The sequence below is a fragment of the Callorhinus ursinus genome, unplaced genomic scaffold (assembly GCF_003265705.2).
Source record: "Callorhinus ursinus isolate GAN/ISIS: 27379988/994484 unplaced genomic scaffold, GSC_fseal_2.0 scaffold70, whole genome shotgun sequence".
Lineage (NCBI taxonomy): Eukaryota > Metazoa > Chordata > Mammalia > Carnivora > Otariidae > Callorhinus > Callorhinus ursinus.
The window spans coordinates 2,495,205-2,515,213 of record NW_027397132.1 but is presented as its reverse complement, the minus strand read 5'-3'; the positions used below and the strand labels follow the sequence as shown (position 1 = coordinate 2,515,213).

The 20,009-nt window shown below is 58.8% G+C and overlaps 1 protein-coding gene across 4 annotated transcripts in view; it reads right to left on the bottom strand.

The window, feature by feature from the left end:
* Positions 1-2,304: 2,304 nt before the first annotated feature.
* Positions 2,305-20,009, bottom strand: part of FBXL18 (F-box and leucine rich repeat protein 18) — a 41,815-nt gene continuing 24,110 nt past the window's right edge. For 3 of the 4 annotated variants that reach the window (XM_025863805.2, XM_073886309.1, XM_073886308.1), the window contains exon 5: positions 2,305-7,434. In XM_025863805.2, the coding sequence (XP_025719590.1) occupies positions 7,278-7,434 (157 nt within the window). In that variant the 3' untranslated portion in view covers positions 2,305-7,277. The remainder of the gene's footprint in view (positions 7,435-20,009) is intronic. The other variant, XR_012376272.1, reaches the window with a different exon arrangement.

Sequence of the window (20,009 nt, the reverse complement as noted above, 5' to 3'; positions counted from 1 at the left end):
AAGTGCATGTGTGTGGATGTCAGTGCGAATCCGAGCTCGTGCTCGTGAGGGTGTGTGGAAGCGTGAGCGGGTGGGCCTGGGGGGGAGTGAGGGCAGCCATCCGCGGGCCAGGTCCAGCGAGTCCGGGGGGCTCCGAGCTGCACCCCTCCTGCAGGGCCTCCGTCTCCTTCCTCACTGGGGTGGGCGGTCCTCAGGGCTTCGGCCAGCCTCCACTCGCAGTGCTGCATGCAGCCTCTAAAGCCAGGGAGAAGAGGCCACGCTCACTGCCAGCAACTTCACGGGGCTCAGGGGCCAGATGGGACGGGAAAGGTCCAAGGGAAAGCAGCCTCCGTGACACCAGCAACCTCCTGGCCTGGGATCTGCGGCGGGAGACACGCTCGCTCGCTCACTCACCACCTGACCGCTGTGGGGCCCTGGGCGGCCCCAGGGGCTCCCAGGAGACCCTCCACTCTGCAAGGTCAGGGTTCCGCAACGCTTTCCTCCACTGCCAGGAAAGGCAAGTACTGGCAACAAATAAATCCTGCACAACACTCCTGGTGACAAAGAGTGCCCTCCCTCCCTCCTCCAGCCTCGAAGGAACCCTCCCCCCGGCACACAGGAACCCCCCCCCCCGGCGCTTTCATCTCTGTCACAACGAACGGCTTTACTTGAGGTCATTTTGATTTTTTTTCTTTTGGAGGCTCAGCCTACCGACAAAGGCCAGGCTGCCTCACACAGTCAACTCCAAGTGCACGCCCTGGCCCTTCCGGGGTAGTGCCAAGCCCTTCACACTTCTCTTCCCTGACCCCGAGGCACTTGCTCAAAACCACAACACGAGTTCTCACTCCACGTGAGACACAGGCCTGTGTCCCCTTCCCTTGAACAGGGCTGACCTGTGACTGTCTCAATCAACAAAGTGTGTGGAGGTGACGCTACGGGATGTCCAAGGCTAGGGCGCATCCCCTGGGCTTTCTCAGGACCCAGCCACCATGCTGTGAGGAAACCCAACTAGCCCACGTGGACAGACCACATGGAGAGGCCACACACACGTAGGCATTCTGGCCACAGGCCCAGCTGAGATCCTGGTGGAGAGGCAGCACCAACCACCGTCACCTAAGTGAAGATGCTTCCAGAAGATTCCAGCCCCCAGAAGAGGCTCCAGACACCACGCTCTGCCCTGTCCAAACACCTGCCCCGGGGAGGCCAGGGGCATCTCCCAATTGCTCGTTTACACCCTGACATTGGTGGTGGCTTGTGGTACAGCAGCAGGGGCCTATTCCCCGTGGTTTCCCAGCCCTGGCTCCGCCCCCCACCACTTACCTGTCACCCTGATGACCGGGTCACACGGGGGCTGAAGCACGGGCCACCGGGACTTCTCGCTCCTATGATCCCACAATCTATAGTCTGGCTCCGGTGGCACAGAGGGTCAGTCCCGTCCCTCCGGGGCAGGTCACTGCTGGCCTCTCGGGCACTGTCTCCTCAGTTCCTCAGCGGCTCTGGGCGGAAGCAGACCATCGTGGGGAGTCCTGTGGGTACGCGCGCACCAAGCCTGGGTGACTGGCTTGGACAGTCGGGAAGGATGGAGGCCCCTGCCCCCTAATCGCCATTTTGCCTCAGGTGACTCCCCTCTGGAGGACAGGCGGGGGGCTCAGGAGGTGCAGCTGAGCCCTCTTCGGCCCACCTGACAGCCCCCACACCCTTGTTCCTCTGTCCCACAGCACCCTGGGGTCCCCGGCCCCTCCCGAGTCCAGGTCCCTGCTCCTGCCCGGACACCTGCTCACCTGCCCCGGTCTCTCGGGCTCAGCTGCTACCTTCTCCCCTCGCCACACTGCAGCCAGAGCCCCTTCCCAGAGCCCAGGTCTGGTGAAGGACGCTTCTGCCTAAAACAGAGGCTACAAATAAGCCCATCCCAGAAGGACGAATCCTGTGAGTCCATTCCTTCGAGGTTCCCGGAGTCGTGCGGTGCACAGAGAGCAGATGGTGGTGTCGGGGGGCTGGGGGGCGGGGTCAGTGTGTCACCGGGACAGAGTCTCAGAGTGGACGGATGGCACGTTCTGGAGCCGGACGGTGGTGGTGGCTGCACAGCAGTGTCACTATGCTCCAGCGGCCCATAGCCTCCCTCCCTGGCCCGCAAAGGCTGACCCAGCAGCTGCCTCCTGGGTCCCCCACTGGATCTCCCGTCTCCAAGCAGGTAACCCCAACGTCAGAACAGCCGCGGGTGATGAGTGCCCCCCCCCACCGCCTTGGCCCACCCCCAGGGCTGGAGAGGCTCACAGGGGAAAGGTCAGGGAGCGTCCCTTCCGGAAGGACTGCATAATCACCTGGTTTTCTAAATCAAGTCCACTTTATTTGAAACTTTCCACATGCCACAAATTTACATGAAAATACCCATTCAAAAATGTCATTTGAACACAAAATTCAGGAGTGGGCATCGCCAGACAGAAAAGGAGGTCTGTGTGGAAAAGCAGGTGACACGTATTTGGTCACTTAGCACCTGGTCACCACATACCATGAGCCCCCTGGCCAACTCACCCCACCCTTTGAAAAACATGCTGAGCTCAAGTGCTTCCGGTCAGCCGCATACGGACAGCCAGTGGTCGAGGGCGGCCGGGGCTGGACAGCCTACCTGCACTACGGCCGTCATGTGGCCGCCTCTCTGGACCCCTCGCCCTCCAGCCCGCCCGCTACGGTGAGCACACAGAGAAGCCTCTGGCCCACGCCGTTAGGATTCCACAGAAAACCATCTCCTCATCAGGTTTAGCGGAGCGCTACAGACCGAATCTCCCAGGTGGTGAACGTGGCTCCCGGACCTCACGACCACGGGCAGCCCTGGGTCCCCCCGCCCGCCATTCCCCGGCTGGCTGGTCCGGAGCAGGGTGCAGCAGGTGCCCCGACCTTGTGACATGAATGCAACCTCCCCCTCCCGCCCCCCACCGTGGTTTCTGAAAAAGCTCTAGAAAGTAATTTAGACATTCAGGTGACACCATCCAGCCTGTGTCAGCGACCTTAGAGACTCCCAGTGAGAACCCCGTGCCCCCAGCACAAACAAGGCCTGTGAGCACCACAAGGGCACCCGAGCCCCCGCCGCACAATCCCGTCCCCTCCTGGCGAAGTGTGGGGGAGGAGGCTCAGGGCCAGGGCCAGGGCCAAGGCCAAGGGAACTGCGGGCAGCGGTGCCCCCTTCCACCTCTGCATCGGAAACCTGGGGTCTCCGCTGAAATCTGCCACCACCGGACATACTGCATTATACTCGTCCACTAATTTCTCATTTCTTATTATTCTTCCTTACAAGGCCTCGACAATTCTCAAACCCTCCAGAGCAGATAATGAGGGCCAGTGGGAGCAGGGGGCTGCCTGATACCCCCGTGCCACTCAGAGGAGGTCATGAGGGTGGGTCCCCTTCCTGCAAGCTGGGGGGAGGCGGCGGGATCGTCACCTTCTTGACACAGACTCGAGGAGGACCACTGGCACAACCAGGACAGCAGAGGCTGGTTTCAGACCCTCGAGGGCCAACAGACATCCAGGTCCCGCGGCTCCTGCGGCCCTGCTCCCCTGGCCCAGCTCTCCCAGCCAGGCCTCCGCCAAGCTTTGTCCTTGCAGCCAAGTGGCCTGCAGCCGTGGGTCCTGGCGCAGGGGCAACCGGTTAAGGGAGGCTCACCCTCAACACCCAGCCTTGCAAGAGCTGCCTGAGGTGTGTGTGGGGGGCGTCGTCCCAGGGCCCGTCCTGGGCCCCAGCCACGGGCACCAGCAGAGCGCCCTCCAGCCTGGTGTTGGACACGGGGGCCCAGACCCATGAATCCTTGGGTCCTCAAGAGGACAGCTGCCAGGCAGGGAGAAGATCCGCCCCCCGGGATGTATGACAGAGTGAAGTGTCCCTAATCCAGCCTCCTTGGGCTGGGAACTAAAGATACTTGTGCGTGAGAATGAAAAGCCACCGACAGGGAAGGAGGCTGCAGACCTCTGCTCCTCTCAGGCTCCAGATGCCTCCCCCGGGGAGCACCTTCAGACCCTCCGGCCACGTTGTGTGGCACCCAAGTCAGAGCCCCGGGGGCAGGCATGCCTGGTCACCCGGGGGTGGGGTGGGGGGAGTGAGCCACAAGGTCTAGGGGCGAGGTGGGCACAGGTGGGAGGAGGGCAGGGGGCTTCTATTTTAACAAAGGGATAAATGCCCTGATCTCTCCTTCCCTCCTTCCTCGGCATTCCCACCTCCCCCGGTCTCTCCTCTCTCTCATACACGCACACGCACACACGCGATCACACACAGAAACGCACAAGCACGTGATCACATGCAGAAACATGCTCGCATGCACATGTGCACGCACACACGCACACCATGCACGTGTACAGACAGTACTCACATGTGTGTGCACACAGATGTACACGCACGCGCACACGCAATCACACGCACACGCACACACGATCACATGCAGAAACGTGCTCGCATGCACATGTGCACGCACAGACACCATGCGCGTGTACACAGACTACTCACATGTGCGTACACGCAGATGTACATGCACGCACGCGCGCACACACGATCACACGCACACGCACACACGTGATCACATGCAGAAGCGTGCTCGCATGCACATGTGCACACACACGCACACCACGCACGTGTACACAGACTACACTCACGTGTGTGTGCACACAGGTGTGCGCACGCGCACACACGCACAGCCAGCAGTGCTGACCAGGCCCCCTCTCGGCAGGCAGCATATGGTCCGCACTTAACAGGCCAGTTCTGCCAATTGGGGACCATTAGGGTGGGTTCTTTTCCCAGCATAAAATGCTGCAGAATATAAATTGCAATTAACACCGCTGCCAAAATAGCACTTAGCGAGAATAAGCACACTATTAACATCTGGTGAGTCCCGTCCCGAGGGCAGAAGCGGCGGAAGTTCTTGCTCTAGTAGCAGGATGGTTACGGACACACTGAGAGTACACAGTCTACTGCGTGGGGGCGGCTCTCCACGACAGCTCACACACCCAGCCTCGGGGTGAACGTCCCCTCCGGGCCCTGTTTGTTGGCATAAATGCTGCTGCTGGTTAAAACTGCTTGCTCGGGAGAAGAGGCCACCCAGGCGAGGGCGTGAACACACAACTGCAGCCTAGTGGAAACCTCATTCTCCAGCCAGAGCCCGGGCTGCTCTGGAGGAGAGAAGGGCACCCAGAGCCACCCAGAGCCCTGGGCACCTCCCCACTGGGGAACACCCCCATGCCAGTCAGGCTGTGACCAGCCACACGCTTGCTTTGAGGAGAAGAAGTGGTCAGTTCCCATTACCACCCCCTTCCTTGACCACCTTTGCCTGGAGGGGGGTGGTCTCTGGGCACCACCTGAAATACCCCAAAATTGGGGAGGGGAAGTGCGCCCACCAACTCTCAGACCCTCATCTACAGCCATGGGGCCCTATCGGGACCTCAGCCCTGTCTCTCCGGGGCCCAGGGCAGTCTGTCCCTCAGCCTGTGAAGCCAGGCAGGGCTCTCAGACCACATCAGGACCTCTAAGGTGAAGGCTGTAGGCATTCGTCTACGGGCAGCCTGCAGACCAGTCCCTCTGGCTGGGCTGCAAAGAAGTGCCAGCCTCAGCCCAGGGCAGGGAGAGGGCATGAAAACCAGGGCGAGGAGGGAGGAGACTCACCCCACGGCACCCGTGCATCCCCCCGTCCACGCAGACAGGAGGGCGGAGGGCAGAGCAGAGCCCCTGGGATGGGCAGACTGTTCCTCCCAGGGCCCTGACCCCGGGACTGCTTGATTCCTGCAGCTGTGCTGTCTGGCCTCCTGGACCCCTTCAGCCCCGCGGGGCTGGGGGCTGCAGAACTGTCCGTCCCTCAAGAACCCAGGGACGGAAAGGCAAATGAAAAGCCCCAGGGTCATGGACCCGCTCTTTTAGTAGGTAAGCTGCAGGACATGCTACACGGAACGGGGAGAGGGGGACTGTCTCCACAGACACAAAGTGGGAAGATGGCCAGGCTGGGGGCCCAGAGCAGATGGGCACCAGCAGCGTGAGCAGGGCCTGGTGGGCTCTGCACCCCCAACCCAGAGGGAGAGGGAGGCCCGGGGAGGCAGCCTCTGCAGGACTGACGTGCCCCCGCCTGGAAGCCGTCCAACGGTGCCCAGGACCCCTGGCAAGCCTCCAGGAGCATCACTGAGGGCGGTCAGGGCTGGACCCGGGTTGGAGGGAACCCGATCACAGCCCCTTGGAAGCCACCGGCCGAGGGGCCACCAGCTCTGGGGAGTCTTGCGGTCGAGAAGGCAGCAGGCTCAGCACAGGAAGGGTGGCCCTGGACACTGGGAGGTCACTCCCCATTTTTGGAATAGCTGCACTGAATTTTTTAAAGTGCTAAATAAAGCTATACGAAACGGGGTAGTTTGATCACTACTCTGGCCTTAAATGTCCTTTCTAAGTTTTAATATTTCAAGTTTCTTGAATGAAGCCAGGTATGTATTTCCCCAGAAACACAGATCTTCACGGAGAAGAGGTCCTAAAGCTGAGTGGTGCCGTGCTGGCTGTACAGCGGGCTTGCCCCAGGCCTTGCCCCCCAGTCCCAGCCCCACGGGGTCCCGGCCCAGCCAGCGGCCCCAAACTTGTCTGACGCCATCTGGCTGGAAACACGCTGGAGACATAATTGAGTTAAAACATGTGTTACTGGGAAGGGGAGCCCCAAATCTGGAGCTCCCCTCCACGCTGTGCTCCCAGCTGGCCCGAGGGAAGCCGTGCCATCGGGCCACCATGTGAGCGTGTCCGTCCCCACACGCACGGTCACCTCCAGCCCCGGGCCTGAGGCCACCCCTCTGCAGAGCCTGACGGCAGGTGGCCAGAAACACATGAGACACACTGGAGGGTGGAAGAGGCGGTGGGGCGGGGGGCAGCACTGGGGCCCCGTGCTGCTCTGGGGACCTGGTCAGGGCCCCCAGAGAGTCAGCGCTCCGTGACGGACGAGAGTCTCAGCTCAGGAGTACCCACGCCAGGCCCTGCAGGGACAGCCGGCTCTTCCTTCTCATCCTCCTCGCGGATGGGACTCGCGTTTCACCGAGCGCCAAGAGCAAGCAAGAGGAAGCTTCGGGGGGCCCTGGGAGACGACAGGGGCGCGGGATGGCCGGGCAGAGGGGGAGTCCTTCCTCTTGGGATCCAAGAGGCCCCGGTGTCCGGCAGGGGCAGGCGTGAGCAGCAGCAGCCGGGCCACACGCCCCTCAGGGCAGTCGTGCTTCCAGGCCCAGGAGACCGACAGAGGCGACAGTGGCTGGCAGGAGGCTCGGCCGCCGGAAGCAGCTTCGCCCGGCGCCAGCTGTCCCTGTCACCACCACAGGTTCGGTGGCTCCTCAGCCACTCTGCTTTTAAATAAGGTGATCTCATCCAGGTGCACCATGGGGACGTCCCGGATGACATTGGTCAGGCCCTCGTGGAGCAGAGGGAAGATGACGACATTCAGCGCGGGCCGCTCGGCCTGGAAACTGAACCAGAGGCAAGCTGTTAGCGGGGCCCCAGGGGTGCCGGGAGAGGCGGGGAGGGGGCTGCCTGTCACCCTCCGCCGGGAGACAGCCATCGGGGCTTCGCCTGCCGAGGGAGAGAACAGGAGAGCAGCCTGTCAGAACAGGCCACCGCATTCCTGTGTAGCAGGGCCTCCTGGGAGCCACTGAAGCCACGGGAAGCCACACCCCTGGGCACCCGAGGCCCCACCGGCAGGACGACACCCTCAAGGGGTGGAGGAAGGGGACAGGCAGCCAACCCTGCGTGGCCACAGGCCACCCTCAAGGGGCACAAACTCCCAAGCCAGGCGAGCCAGCAACTCTGCCAGATGCCGCTGCTGGGAGCTATGAGCCTTCATCCAAACTCGAGACAAGTGGCTCGCCCTCCCCGCCCCACAGGGAGACAGTGTCCCCTGATGCAGCACAGATGCTCCACAGCCATGGAGCAACTCAGGCCACCGTCCCCGGGGCCCCGCAGGGACGGCTGGTGAGGTGACCAGCCCCCTTCCCACCCAGGGAAGGTGATGCGCTGGCCACAGTCCCTCAGGCGCTCAGTGGCAGGGCCCGGTGCGTAGCGGCCCACCCTGTGCACTGGCCAAGAGACGAAACAGAAGTGCCGGCTGCAGGGGGTCCAGGGAAAGGAAGACACACAGGTCCCCACAGAGTGTGACAGAAGACGTCCAGACCCCATAGTAACTTCTGTCCCACAGTCTCAAAGGGCAAGCGATGGGAAAGTGCTCACAGGACAGGGAACCTGGGCATTTGCCAAAACTAAGGCAAGTCCCCTCCAGCCCCGTGCCCGCTGGAAGGGACAAGGAAGCCTCGGCCCGGCCCGCCCTGTGGCCTCCAGAGGAGGCAGTGATGGATTTATGACACATGTAAAGTAAATGCCAGAAAGGCACTCACAAAGCTGGATATTCTGGCAATAAAGGCACCAAGGAAATGCCTCCCAGTTCTGAGCTCAGTGTTCTGCTCACGGGCAGCAGTGCCTGTGACCATGAACCTCACAGGCAAGTCCTTGCCTGCAAACCCGCTGTGTGATTTACTTGAAACAAAATATTCTTGGATGTGGGATGTGCGTGCAAAGACTCCTCCGCCTGCCTGCCCTTCCCGAGGCCGGTGCCACCCCAGGCTCTTCACAGGTTGCTGTCAAGACGCTAAAGGGGGATTGATTTCTCACCCAAAGCCAGGAATGCGGGCTGCGCTGCCTGGCCCCACTCCCTCTGCGCAGCCCCGGGCAGCTCCGGGTGGCGGCAGGCCAGGGGGCCAGGCCGACAGCACTTGGGAGCCACGCACACAAGGTCCCCGGGTCAAGGAGTGGAGATGCCCCCACCACAATTCCACCCCACTTCCTGCTTGCTCTCGGTTCACACCTGGATTCACTGGCACTTGGACAGAGCTCAGGGGAGCACACTCACAGCCGCTTTCTTTGCAAAGTCCCTCCCTGGGCCTCAAGGAGCCTGTGCGTGCTCTCAGCTACAGACTCACGGCCCCCACCGGCCCAGATGGCCAGCGACATCACCAGAGACATCGCACAGCTCGGCGGGCCTCGCCCGGAGTGGAGACGGGAAGTGGTGACAAGTGGGAAGACGACAATCACTCATGTCCAAGTGGGGGGCTGGGGCTCCCTTTGGGAGGGAAGGGGCCCCGAGGGCGGAGGCGAGTTCTTGGCGGTGTGGGCAGGGGGTGTATCCTGCCTTATAACGTATGAACGCGTTACAATGTTGTTTTGCATGATTCAAATATAGTTTGAGATTTAAGTAAACTGCCCCAGTGAAATAAAACTTCTGGCTCCCTGTGGCTCCCTGTGTTTAGAAGCCATTGTAGGCCAGTGACTGACAGCAGGGCGGGTCACCTCTCAGGACCTCCCTCTGACCAGAGCCAATGGTATTGCTAAGGTCAAGACTCAAGGCTGTGGCTTCTGGCCATGAGTTCGGAGGACAAGAGCCAGGCCTAGGAGGTCAGTGGCCTCGCCCCCAGGCGCCAGCCTGAGGCGCCCCGAGGAGGTCTCCTGTTCTGCTCCTCAGGCTTGTCTACACCCCGTGCTGTCCTGGGCAGCAACGCGGGCGTGGGACATGCATCAGGCAGAGCACAAGGCAGGCACTCCGGCCTTCCTAGAACTGCCGGCCAGGGACCGCACCGAGGAACAGAGGAGCTCCACACACAGGGGCCTGCTCACCGGTTTTAAAACTCGGCATTGTGAGCTCAGCCGCCTGGCTCCCACCAGAGGCGGGGAGAAGACCCCACGAGAAGCAGGTCAACCAGGGGTCTCCATGGATGGGGCAGAAGGCCTGCCCTTCCTGGAGGGCCTGAGGGTAGCATTAAAGTGAAACTATGCTTACACTGCTGTTTGTAACGCCCGGAAGGGAGGTACTGCATTGGAGAAAAATCTCTACCCGAGCCGCTGCAACCTTACCCCGGGTATTTAACATGCACCTTCAGCTATCCGAAAATCTGAGGCCCACAAATACCTTCTCTGAATGCTCCTGGGGGAAGAAAAGAGGTTTTGTTTGTTTCTAAACTATTGTTTTGTTTAAAGAGAAAATATGAGGGGCGCCTGGGTGGCTCAGTTGGTTAAGCGACTGCCTTCGGCTCAGGTCATGATCCCAGGGTCCTGGGATCGAGCCCCGCATCGGGCTCCCTGCTCGGCGGGAAGCCTGCTTCTCCCTCTCCCACTCCCCCTGCTTGTGTTCCCTCTCTCTCTGTCAATTAAATAAATAAAATCTTTAAAAAATAAATAAATAAAGAGAAAATATGACAGGCGCGCCTGATGGCGCAGTCAGTTAAGCGTCTGCCTTCAGCTCAGGTCACGATCTCGGGGTCCTGGAATCGAGCCCCACGTCAGGCTCCCTGCTCAGCGGGGAGTCTGCTTCTTCTCAAATGTGCTCGCTCACTCTCTCTCAAATAAGTAAATTTTAAAGACCTTTAAAAAAATAAATAAGGAGAAAATATAACAGAAATGTGTGCAGGAGTGCAGAGAGGCCCCGCTCTCGGGGACAGAGCCCCCGCCCTGCTTTCAGCTGGGCCAGCCACCCGCCCTGCCCGCCTCCTCATCTGCGTCCTGCTGCTGCACGTTATCCTGTGGTACCAGACACACTTGTTCTGGACGTGGCTTAGGTGACAGATCGAAACATACACAATGGGAGTCAGGTTTGCTGCACTTCCTTCCAGTCCTTGACATCTTTATGTTAAACAAAGACCGTGTCCACCCCGGCCTGACAGACAGTACCCAGCCCTGCCCGGCCTCGGGCCGGCTTGCCCGGACCTCCCGCTCGGCCCTCAGGGCAGGACACCCACTCACGCGTCGTCCCTGGTGGACACATGTGTGGAGGCTTCTCTCTTACTGTTGTACTAATAAGCATCATTTAATATAGCATAATTATTTCTGCATCTTGAACTGTAGCCTCAGAATAAATCCCAGAAATAGGATTACTGGGCCAAATGTATGAACACTTTTATTTATTTATTTATTTATTTATTTATTTATTTTTAAAGATTTTATTTATTTATTTGAGACAGAGAGAATGAGAGAGAGAGAGAGAGAGAGAGAGCACATGAGAGGGGGGAGGGTCAGAGGGAGAAGCAGGCTCCCTGACAAGCAGGGAGCCCGATGCAGGACTCGATCCCGGGACTCCAGGATCATGACCTGAGCCGAAGGCAGTCGCTTAACCAACTGAGCCACCCAGGCGCCCCGTATGAACACTTTTATACCTCAAAAGACAAGCCTTCAGAGGCGCCTGGGTGGCTCAGTCGTTAAGCGTCTGCCTTCGGCTCAGGTCATGATCCCGGGGTCCTGGGATCGAGCCCCACATCGGGCTCTCTGCTCCGCGGGAAGCCTGCTTCTCCCTCTGCCTCTCCCCCTGCTTGTGTTCCCCTCTCTCACTGTCTCTCTGTCAAATACATAAGTAAAATCTTAGTATTCTGAGTCCTTTCCCTTTAAAAAAAAAAAAGAGACAAGCCTTCAACAAACTCAGACACCTCTTAAGGCCCACAGTCAGAAGCCAGTGGACCCACCCACCCTAATTGGGTCAAGAGAACACGGTTCCGGAGCCATCAAAACGGAATGGCTGGGAAAAGACCCCCAATCTCCTAGAACACCTTCATCTTGTAAGTCCACTTTACAGCTGCCTGTGGCCCTCAGAGAAGCAGAGAGAACCAGCCTGGGCTCCATGCTCATCACCACCACAAGCAGATGACCGGTGGCTCAGGAAAGGTACATCCTGCAGTCACCGTGCCGGAACCAGTCTGGGCCTGACTCCATAGCGAGGGTTGGGCCCTGGGACCTCAAGGCCTGCGGGTGTCAGAACCGGAAAGGGGTCTTGGCGGGACAGGCCGGGAAGCAGTCCAGAGGCAGAACGCGTTCAATCAGCTACGAAACACCTGCTGGGTGTGCTTCTTTGCCAGAGAAACAAGAAACAACACTGAAGCCGACAGCCTCCTCCCCCCAAGATAAAGGTCTTATAGAAAAGCCAAAGTAGCGAGAAGAACCACCCAGGCGTGCCCTAACAACGGTCTTCGAGCAGCACAAAGGCAGACGGAGGCCAGGAATAAAACAACCTGGAGGTGATAAGGGGACGTCTGTCAAAGTGCACAGAACTCAGATGCTGCTCTGGGGAGGAGCGCAGGGAGCACCTTCCGAGCTCCCCGATAATCCCACGGATGCCCAGAGCCTACCTCAGGGCAGCCTGGAACCAGCCCAGACCCCTGCTTCTGCCCGCCGATCCTGCCCTCACAGCCATGGAGGACCCTAGGAGAGACTACTTGAGGTGGGAAAGGTCTCCCGCCCACCAGCAGATGCAACCACGGCCCACCGTGGGGTACTGGACCTCATCCCTCCACTCAGGCAGCCTGGACAATCTGGACCACAAGAGATTTAATCCCTGAACGGCTTCCACGCCAATCAGCAGCCAGGGGCTACAGTCTGGCTCCTGATGTCCTCTCCACCCACACCGGCTGGTGGCCACCGTGGCTCCCACAGCACCTGGCCCAAGGCCCAGATCCAGCCTAGGGGCCTCCTGCACACGCAGAGCCAGAACTCGCCAGCCTCCAAGCTCTGAGACAAGGCCGAGGGTCCCCTGCCCCGAACCTGCAGAAGTAAAGCCCAGTCTGCCTGGTCCTTTTCCGGGTCACATGCGGCTCGGCATTCCAGATAGGAATGACGAAATGCTCCCAGAAATCCACCTCGAGAACGCGGCGAACCGATGCGATTCCCGATGGAGCTCGACTGCCCCTTTAACAGCAATTAAGGCCGTAAAACAGTGCTAATTCTGTATTGTAACATCCACTTTCCATTCTAGAGCTCCCAGGGTTCCCCAGACTTAAACAATTAATCGCTCCATCTGTAAACTTTACTCATTTCTAAACACGTTTACAGAACACAAACACAGACGGAGCCGAGCGTGTTTTCGGGGCAGGAAGCGGCACATCGGAGCAGGAGGCCCAGAGGCACGGCCCAGGCCCAGGGGCTCGGCCCGCGCACTTGCCAGCAAGGAGCAGGGCGGCGGGGCAGGGCGGGGAGCCGTGCTCGGCGGCTCGGGCGGCTCAGGACCTGCAGCAAACCGCCTGCCGGCCTCGCAGGCCCACATTCCTTGCCAGCACAAGCCTTTGCTGAGAAACGCACTCCGGGACACCTGGGGGAAGGAATTTCCACGGGGCCTCCGAGGCAGAGACCTGACCCCGACTGGCGGAATGTCCGACCCGTCCGACCCGAGTCGCGCCTGCTCCCGCCCAGGCACAGGGTTCCCGACATTCCTGGGAAAGGCGGCTACACGGCTCCAACCCACGACCCCCTGAGGGTGACAACCGACAGAGGTCAGTGACAAGTAAACACACGTGGCCTGGAAGGACCAGGAATGGACATGGCCCCCGACACCGCTGCACCTTCTGGAGAGCACTCGGGCAAGCTTCAGAACCAGCTCGTCCTCACCTCAGACAACTCCAGCAACATGCAGGGGACACGTCAGGGCACAAGCCTCTTCTGCCCCCCCCACCTTCCCCAAGTGCCCCAGCCATTCACACAGGGTGCTGCGGGATGTCCTGGGAGCAGCGGAGAGCCGTTCCCTTGCAATCCGCAAACCTCACACAACCAGGCTGCCTCGTCTGCAGAAGACCCCGCCACCACCCAAGTAACACGCACAAAGTGGCCAATGATGCCATCACCAGAGGATTACAGCAGTGTGGGAGGCAGGGACCACGGATGCTACTTCCAACAGGAGAGTCCGCTCACGCAGGAAATGACCAGCTCAAAGTCACGGAGCCAGCAAGTGTAGAGGCCACGGCGTGAGCGCCGCTCATGCGATCCGAGGGAGAAGGTGGGAGTGACCTCAGCCGGAGGCCACATGGACCAAAGCAAGTTGCTGTCACTCGGCGTAGGACACCACGAAGACTGGAGTGCGGGCATTGCCCTTGCCCAACCCCTGGGAGCCACGAGGCCTTGCAGGCGGCTTCCAGGAAGGGCAGGATCAAAGAAAATCGGAGAGGCTGACAGCCCCTCGGAAGGGGCCTCCCACCCGGTACCAGGCGGGTACGTGGCCGGCAGAGGTGTGGCTCAGTGCGCAGCTCGGACAGGAAGAAGCAAAGGGCAGTCCCGCTGCAGAGGGCCACGTGGCGCAGCTCCCGCACCGGACACTGCCCGGGGGGCCCAGACGGAGGGCAGCCCGGCGGGGCGGCCGCGCCGGTGCTCACTCGGCCGGGACAGGACGCCTCTGGGTTTCCAGAGGGACAGCAAATGGGACACACAGAGGCTGGCTCCGGGCAGGGTGTCTAAGGCCGGGAGGGAAGTGGGGGTGGACACCTGACCCGATGAACTTGGGGTGTTTTCACAGTGGGGGTAGGAGCAGGAGGGATGCAGGCGGGAAGCTTCGTCTTGCTCCCCCAAGGGGGCCCCAAGAGCTTCCAAGCCCACAGGTGTCGCTCTAGACCCAGCTCTAGACCCAAACCTGACAGTGGGAAACCAGAGCGACCCGAACGGGGGAACATGCAGAAGAAGCCCCTCCAAACCTAGCAGGGGGTGATGCCACAGAGGGCAGAGTAGGGCCCAAATGGTAACGTTTCAAACTTGCAAGAGCAAAGATCAGAAAATAAGAGTAATAAATAAAATAAATAAATAAAATAAAATAATAAGAATGCCTGTCAGGATGCCGCACCTGGTGCTGGACACACGTCACCGCCACCAACTCCCCTCCCAGCTGAGGAAGCTGAGGCAGCCGCCTAAGGCCAGCCACCTCCTGCGAGGCAGGGCTAGGCTGCAAACCCGGGTCCCAGTGGGGCCAAAGCTGCTGGCGTCAGTGCCGGGCCCACAAGGGGCACCAGAGCGCGACCTCTGAGACGCAGCCACTTGTAGGTCAGACACGCGAGCCAGCGGGAAGGTGCTGGGCTGCAGAGAGGCGCCAGGACTGCAGGTGTCACACCAGCTGGGCTGCCGGGCTGCCGGGCTGAGTCACAGGGAGTCAGGGAGAAACCAGACCTCCACACTCCAGGCCGGGGGTAGCACAACAGCCTGGGGCCGGGAGCTCCTCTCACTCAGTGGTTTTCTGAGCCTGAGGCAGGGAAGGAGATAAGAAAAAAGAAAGGCCTCAGAAAAGGGAGAAGAGGTTCCAGCCTTTTCCCTTTTCAGGTTCTGCCCCCCGTGGGACACAGGCCTAGCGGGGAAACCACGGTTACTGTGAGCCATGGCGCCATCTGCTGGGTACCTCATAGAAAAGCAGCCGGGGCCCCGCTTGGCCGCAAGACTGGCAGGAAGGCCAGCAGGAAGGCCAGCAGGTAGGCCAGCAGGTCCCCTGTCTGCGGCCGAGCTGCCCGGAGCCACCATATGCTGCTTCCCAGCCAGGAAAGACCTCTGCAGGCCGTGCTGGACAGCCCAGACCCACAGCCGGGCCACGCCCCAGACAACAGTGGGCAGCAGAGGATATCCGCACAGACAGGCTCCAGGGCCTCTCCCATCAGGCTGCATCTCAGCCTGCCCCCGGCAGCACGGCTGGAGGAGAAAGGCTTCCAGTAGACCTGGATCTGGATGCAGTCCTGACAAGCCCAGAAGATTCTTCAGCCCCGTGAGCCTCCCTCAGGGCTTGGGGCCTCCGGCTGAGATGCCCACATGGCTCTGGAGAGTCCCACGCAGCACCCGGCACAGCCCTCTGGAGGGGGCGGGTGCCCTTCTTCCCTCTGGACACAACCTCCCGTCCTGCCCATGCTGGGGTCCAGGCTGCACTCCAGCTGCGCCTCCCAGAGCCTCGGTTTCCCCATCTACACACTGGGGCTAACAGCATGTATCTCACAGAAGTTCTGGGAGGCTTGAACAACAGAGGAATAACAGGGTGCTGGCATGCAAACGGGGTGCTCACACAGCCCCCAGCGTCCAAGACAGGGGCCCAGAGCAGAAGCTCAAAGAGGTTTGCTGGAGGAACACACAAGGGCAGTCACACACACAGGGTTCTCAGCACGGCAGGCCAGAGTAGGCCCTTAACGCCCCGTCGCCAGCACCAGGCACTCAGTGGGCCCCACCACGGCCAGGGCCTGTGCCAGGTACTGGTACACAGGGACAGAGGGACGGTGCAGCTTCTGCCCAGGAAGTCCACTGAGCCAAGGCCAACTCCGGGTCTGGCTGGCCTCAGGTACCGTGCTCCAGGTGTCGGCCACAACCAGCACCCACCAGGGCCACCAGTGAGCCCGACCCTGCACCTGGCTGGTGCTCACAGCACAAAGATGCACTGGGAAAGCAGAGCTATCACACACCAGTCCAAACCTCATTATCGGACGGGGCTGCAAAGAACATACCGTGTGTGCTACGCTTCCTAAGAAAGGGGCAGGTGGGCACAATCCAAGAGACCAGAGGAGGGAGCTCACAGCCCAGCAGGGGCTGCACCCAAGCAGGCCACCAGGACGGGCCAGGAGGACGCGAGCAGGCTACAGGCAGAAATGGTGTGCAGGCAGGGACCTTGTGAATAGAACCAAGAGTGAGAAAGAGAAGCTCCAAGCAGGGACTGGCATCTCAGAGCCAAGTCTGATCAGCTGGCTGGGAGCACTGTGTTGAGAAGGATTCTGAGGATCAGAATGACAAAGCAGCTCCATCATCTAGTGATGCCTACACGGGGAGGCAGATGTCCACGCCCTCTCTTGTCACAAGCACAATCTCTAAACCACGTGGTGACCTCAGATATTCTCTGTTTCCGAGAAGCCTCATGTGTAACAGCGGGAAAACCCAAAGCTGGTTCCCATCTCTGCAGGAAGCTCCCCTTCAGGGGTGAAAAGTGGCAGAGCCATTGGCTCTTGGCAACAGGAGGGAGCCGACGGGCCAGTCCAAGCCCCTGTGGGCAGAACACGTCTAGCAGGGAGATGTCAGCTCCCCAGAGCTGGAGCCCCCAGGACAGCGGTGACCTACTATGAGTCAGTGAGGGTGACAGAGTACCAACGACTCTTCCTGAAGGCTAAAAGGGCAGATCTGCCCCTCGTCTTCATCACTGCACCTGAGAAAACCAACCTTTGCCTCCTCCTACAAAGCCACCAGCCCAGTGGGGAGAGAGCAGGTGGATGGGGAGAGGACCTGCCCTGCACCCCCACTTCCCAGAGAGCTATGGTCCATCCCAAAGCCCACGTGCCAGGGCACTGGACAGCCAGCATCTGATTCTGCCCTCTGAAAAGTGAGCACGCATAGGCATCAGCTTCATTTTACACGAGGATGCTAAAGTGTGCAAACACGATGGTAAGTGTGCCCTGGCCAACACCCAGGCCTCTCCCCGGGTTCCAGAGCCAGAAAACTCAAGGTGTAAAGTGAAGTCAGTAATACACATAGTTAACTATGACGGCCGCACCAGAAACCACTATGACACCCATGTAATGGATACGAAACAGAACTAAAAATAATCATTTGCAGATTTATCGACACAAAAACCATCCACGACGTGTTAAGTTTTTTAAAAATCGGGGGGCGCCTGGGTGGCTCAGTGATTAAACGGCTGCCTTCAGCTCATGTCATGATCCCAGGGTCCTGGGATCGAGCCCCGCATCGGGCTCCCTGCTCGGCGGGAAGCAAGGAGAGAGAGAGCACAAGCAGGGGGAGCAGCAGAGGGAGAGGGAGCAGCAGACTCCTCTCTGAGCAGGGAGCCCGACGCAGAGCTAGATCCCCCTCCCCCTGCTTGTGTTCCCTCTCTCGCTGTGTCTCTCTCTGTCAAAATAAATAAATAAAATCTTTTTTTTTAAGATTTTATTTATTCATTTCAGATACAGAGATACAGAGAGAGAGAGAGCATGAACAGGGGGAGAGACAGAGGGAGAGGGAGAAGCAGGCTTCCCGCTGAGCCAGGAGCCCGATGCGGGGCTCGATCCCAGGACCCTGGGACCATGACCTGAGCCGAAGGCAGACGCCTAACCATCTGAGCCACCCAGGCACTCCCAATAAATAAAATCTTAAAAAAAAGTAAAATTAAAAAAATAAAAATCAGGGTAGGGGCGTCTGGCTGGCTCAGTCAACAGAGCATGCAACTCCTGTGGTTGTGAGTTCAAGCCCCATGCTCGGTATAGAGATTACTTAAAAATAAAATCTTAGGGGCGCCTCGGTGGCTCAGTCGTTAAGCGTCTGCCTTTGGCTCTGGTCGTGATCTCGGGGTCCTGGGATCTAGCTCCACGTTGGGCTCCCTGCTCAGAGGGGAGTCTGCTTCTCCCTCTCCCTCTCCCGCTCCCCCTGCCTATGCTCTCTCTCTCCAGAGCGCTCTCTCTCTCTCAAATAAATAAATAAATAAATAAATAAAATCTTTTTTAAAAAATCAGAGTACAAAACCATATGATAATTGTGTCCCAGGTCCTCCAGCCATGATGACCTCTGCTTGGTGGAAACATGGAGAGCTTTCACTTAAAAGTAGCTTGAGGCGGGGCGCCTGGGTGGCTCAGTCGCTGGGCGTCTGCCTTCAGCTCAGGTCATGATCCCAGGGTCCTGGGATTGAGCCCTGCGTCAGTCTCCCCGCTCGATGGGAAGCCTGCTGCTCCCTCTCCCGCTCCCCCTGCTTGTGTTCCCTCTCTTGCTGTGTCTCTGTCAAATAAATAAATAAAATCTTAAAAAAAAAAAAAGGTAGCTTGAGGCATGGTCCAAATTTTTAGAAATATTATAAACACATATTATTTTAACAACCAGGGAAGGAAAACCTTAGCTAATAAGATTTCTCCTGAGAAGTTCAGCAGCAAACCACAAAGCCAACAGACTGACATGAAGTCTGTCTGGCAAGGCCACCAGAGCCTTCGAATTCGGGAGACCTCCTGGCTGATGGTTCTTCTCATAATTTTGTGAGCAGCCGGGGCCTCCTCCCTGTCGTCAGCATCCCTGACCCTCAGGACACAAAACCGGGGGAGGAAGCGGTGACCGTCTTGGCCGTGCTGAAATGAGGCACCCAGGCTCAGCTCTCGGGAGCACCACGCACTCCTCACGAGAGGTCAATAAATGGCCACTGCCCAAACCACCTGCCCGGGTCAAAGTCTCTCCAGGAAGCACTCCTCCGGACTTACTCAAAATCTCCAGGAAGCCACACTCACTAGGGGACGAGGGGGCCCTGCTCTGCAGGGAACTACAGGCAAGGGAGCCCCCAGTGGAGGGCAGGAGGGGAAACGCTGCCACACAAGGAGCGGGAAGCACTTTAAATCCACTGCCTTCACCCACAACCCCCCAAGTAGCTACTGCTTCGGTGTCTACACAAAGTGCAAAGACAGAAAGAATTTAGAGTTAAAAGATCTTAGCATCAGGGCGCCGGGCTGGCGAGGGCGGTGGAACGTGTGACTCTTGATCTCGGGGTTGTGAGTTCGAGCCCCACGTTGGGTGTAGAGATTACTGAAAAATAAAGCCTTTAAAAAGAAAAAGATCTTAGCATCAGTTCACAGAAACAGAAAGTGGAATAGAGACTCCCAGGGGCCGGGGGTTAGCGGTTCATGGGGACAGTGTCGTCTGGGAAGACACACAAATCCGGAGCCAGATGGTACTGATGGCTGTGAAACACTGACACCATAGAAACGCCTCAGAGATACCTCGGACCCCGTTCCAGACGCCACACTACGCCAAGGACTGAGACGCAGTGAGGATCATAACAGTGCGAGCCACAGGAACTGCTCAGTTTCCCAGGGCAGATAACAGTTAGGTTGACTCCGTGCTGTCGTCTGGCATTATTACAAACAATCTGCAGACCTTAATTAAAAAATACTTTACTGCTAAACAATGCTAACCATTAACTGAGCTTCCACGGAGTCGTAACCACTGATCACAGGTCAGCATAACAAATAGGACAATAGAAAAGTTTGAAATGTTGCGAGAATGGCCAAAATGTGACACAGAGACACACGGTGAGAAAAGATGGGAAAACGACACTAAAATTGCTCCGTGCAGGGTTGTCACGAACCTTCGATTTTTTTTTTTTTGAGATTTTATTATTTATTTGACAGAAAGATAGCACAAGCAGGCAGAGGGAGAGGGAGAAGCAGGCTCTCCGCAGAGCAGGGAGCCCGACGTGGGGCTCGATCCCAGGACCCTGGGACCATGACCTGAGCTGAAGGCAGACGCTTAACGACTGAGCCACCCAAGCGCCCCA